Genomic DNA, 2405 nt, shown 5'->3' on the forward strand with positions numbered 1-2405 from the left:
ATTTTGGTCTTTATTCAGGTGGAAATTTTGGGGGAGATATGGTGCAGTGGTACGGTAATGGATAAGAGAGAAAACAGAAGTAGGGGGGAAGGGAGGGTGGGAAAAAGACAGATGAAGGAATAGACAGAGGGGGAGGGAGAAGGAGTCAGAGAGTAGAAAGATTTGTAGTATTCACTTCATTTCACAATACAGATGCGAGAATTTCTCTGAAATAAGCAACCCTTTTAGATCTCTTTCCTATCACTTCCATCCTCAGACTCATCAACAACATGACATCAGAAAACCAAACTGGTGTAGCAGCATTCTTCCTCCTGGGGCTCTCAGAGGATTCAGAACTGCAGCCCTTCCTCTTCGGACTATTCCTGACCATGTACCTCGTCACTGTGTTGGGGAACCTACTCATCATCCTGGCCATCAGCTCAGACTCCCACCTCCACACACCCATGTACTTTTTCCTCTCCAACCTGTCCTTCACTGACATCTGTTTCAGCACCACCACGGTCCCCAAGATGCTGATGAACATCCAGACACAGAGCAAATCCATCAGTTACACAGGCTGCCTCACCCAGGTTTGCTTTGTCATGATATTTGCAGGCATGGAAAATTTTCTCCTTGCGGCAATGGCCTATGACCGCTATGTGGCCATCTGCCAACCACTGAGGTACACAGTCATCATGAACTCTCACCTCTGTGGCCTGCTGATTCTGCTCTCCTTGTTCATTAGTTTGGTGGATGCTCTGCTCCACAGGCTGATGATACTAAGGCTGTCCTTCTGCACAGACAGGGAAATCCCTCACTTCTTCTGTGAACTTGCTCAGGTCATCAAACTTGCCTGCTCCAATACTCTTGTCAATAACATCCTGGTATATTTACTAACTAGTATACTGGGTGGTGTTCCTCTCCTTAGGATTATTTGCTCTTATATTAAAATTATTTCTTCCATTCTGAGAATACCATCAGCTGGTGGAATGTATAAAGCTTTCTCCACCTGTGGGTCTCACCTGTCAGTGGTTTTCTTATTCTATGGGACAGTTTTGGGGGTGTACATTAGTTCTGCAGTTACTCATTCTTCCAAGAAGACAGCAGTAGCCTCAGTGATGTACACTGTGGTCCCTCCAATGATGAACCCATTTATCTACAGCCTGAGGAACAGGGACATGAAGGGAGCCTTGAAGAAACTCCTGTGGAGAACATTTTCTTTTTCATGATTGTGTTATCTGCTTTAGGTTTGGGCTTCTAGAATGAGTCATAGTGAAAGAATACTGGGTGAATCAGAATGTTAGAACCTTCTAGTAGCAAGTTTTTGTTTTTTACATTTTAATAATAAAAGTCGTTTTATCTTTATATTAATTCATATGCATTTTTACCTATGTGTATATTTACTTACACATGCTTCTCTCTTGTGACAATTTTTACCTTGTTAGCAAGACATGTTAAAGCATTTATTTTTTTATGTTTAATTTGGTCAATATGTATGTAACAAAACATTTGTCATGTCCACATTTTGTACTTGTACTATTCAGTGACATAAATTACGTTCTTCATGTTCAACTGCCATTACTACCCATTTTCAAATTTTGCATCACTCTTAGCTTAGTAACTCCTACACAATGAGTCTTCCTTTCTTTTTTCCTCCTCACCCCCCTGATAACCACTAATAGAGTTTGGTCTCTATACACTTGCCTATTCTAGATATTTCATGCAATTGGGATCATAAAATATTTATTCTTTTCTAACTGACATTTCACTTGGCATAAGGTTTTCAAGGTTCATCTATGCTGTAGCATGTGTCAGGGCTTTATTTATCTTTATGTCCAGCAGTATTCCATTGTATGGATGATATTTTGTTTATCCATTCATCTGTTGGTGGGCATTTAGCCTGTTTCCACCTTATGGTTATTGTGAATAATGCTGCAAGGAACATTGGTGTACAAGTATCTGTGTTTCTGCTTTCAATTCTTTTGCTACAATTATTATATACCATAATGACTAACAGCAGTGCAAAATAGGTATGGAAACTGATTTTGCTCTTCTCTAGCTTTGTGATATTTGATTGATTGCATACTAGGACAGGTTTTTCTGAAGGTCGCCAGTTGGCTGTATCACTTGCATGCATTATATCCCAGAAAGCTGACTATGATTTCTTCTTCTTTTTTTTTTTTTTAATAATGAGGTGACTTTTCCAGTGAGTCACTCAGAAGACATCCTTTCACAACTTATAAGCCTGAACTGGGACGTACAGACCCCTTCTTTATTCTCTGATGAGGGGAATGGAATTATTATGAGTTGATTTTACATATCGTCTAAAACAGTTGTTCTCCATCCTTAATGTGTATGAGAACTGGAGAACTTGTTAATACACAGATTCTTGTGTCCTTCCTCTGCGATTTCAGCACCCTGGAGCC

At 40.0% G+C, this 2405-nt stretch overlaps 1 protein-coding gene across 1 annotated transcript; it reads left to right on the top strand.

Annotated features, from left to right (window-relative positions):
- Positions 1-269: 269 nt before the first annotated feature.
- On the top strand, positions 270-1178 carry LOC126074080 (olfactory receptor 7G2-like; the record flags this gene model as incomplete). Its single annotated transcript, XM_049881413.1, has 1 exon — positions 270-1178. A coding segment is annotated over exon 1 (909 nt), but the record flags the coding sequence as incomplete, so codon positions are not given.
- Positions 1179-2405: the final 1227 nt, after the last annotated feature.

This window comes from Elephas maximus, chromosome 3 (genome assembly GCF_024166365.1).
Source record: "Elephas maximus indicus isolate mEleMax1 chromosome 3, mEleMax1 primary haplotype, whole genome shotgun sequence".
Taxonomy (NCBI): Eukaryota; Metazoa; Chordata; class Mammalia; order Proboscidea; family Elephantidae; genus Elephas; species Elephas maximus.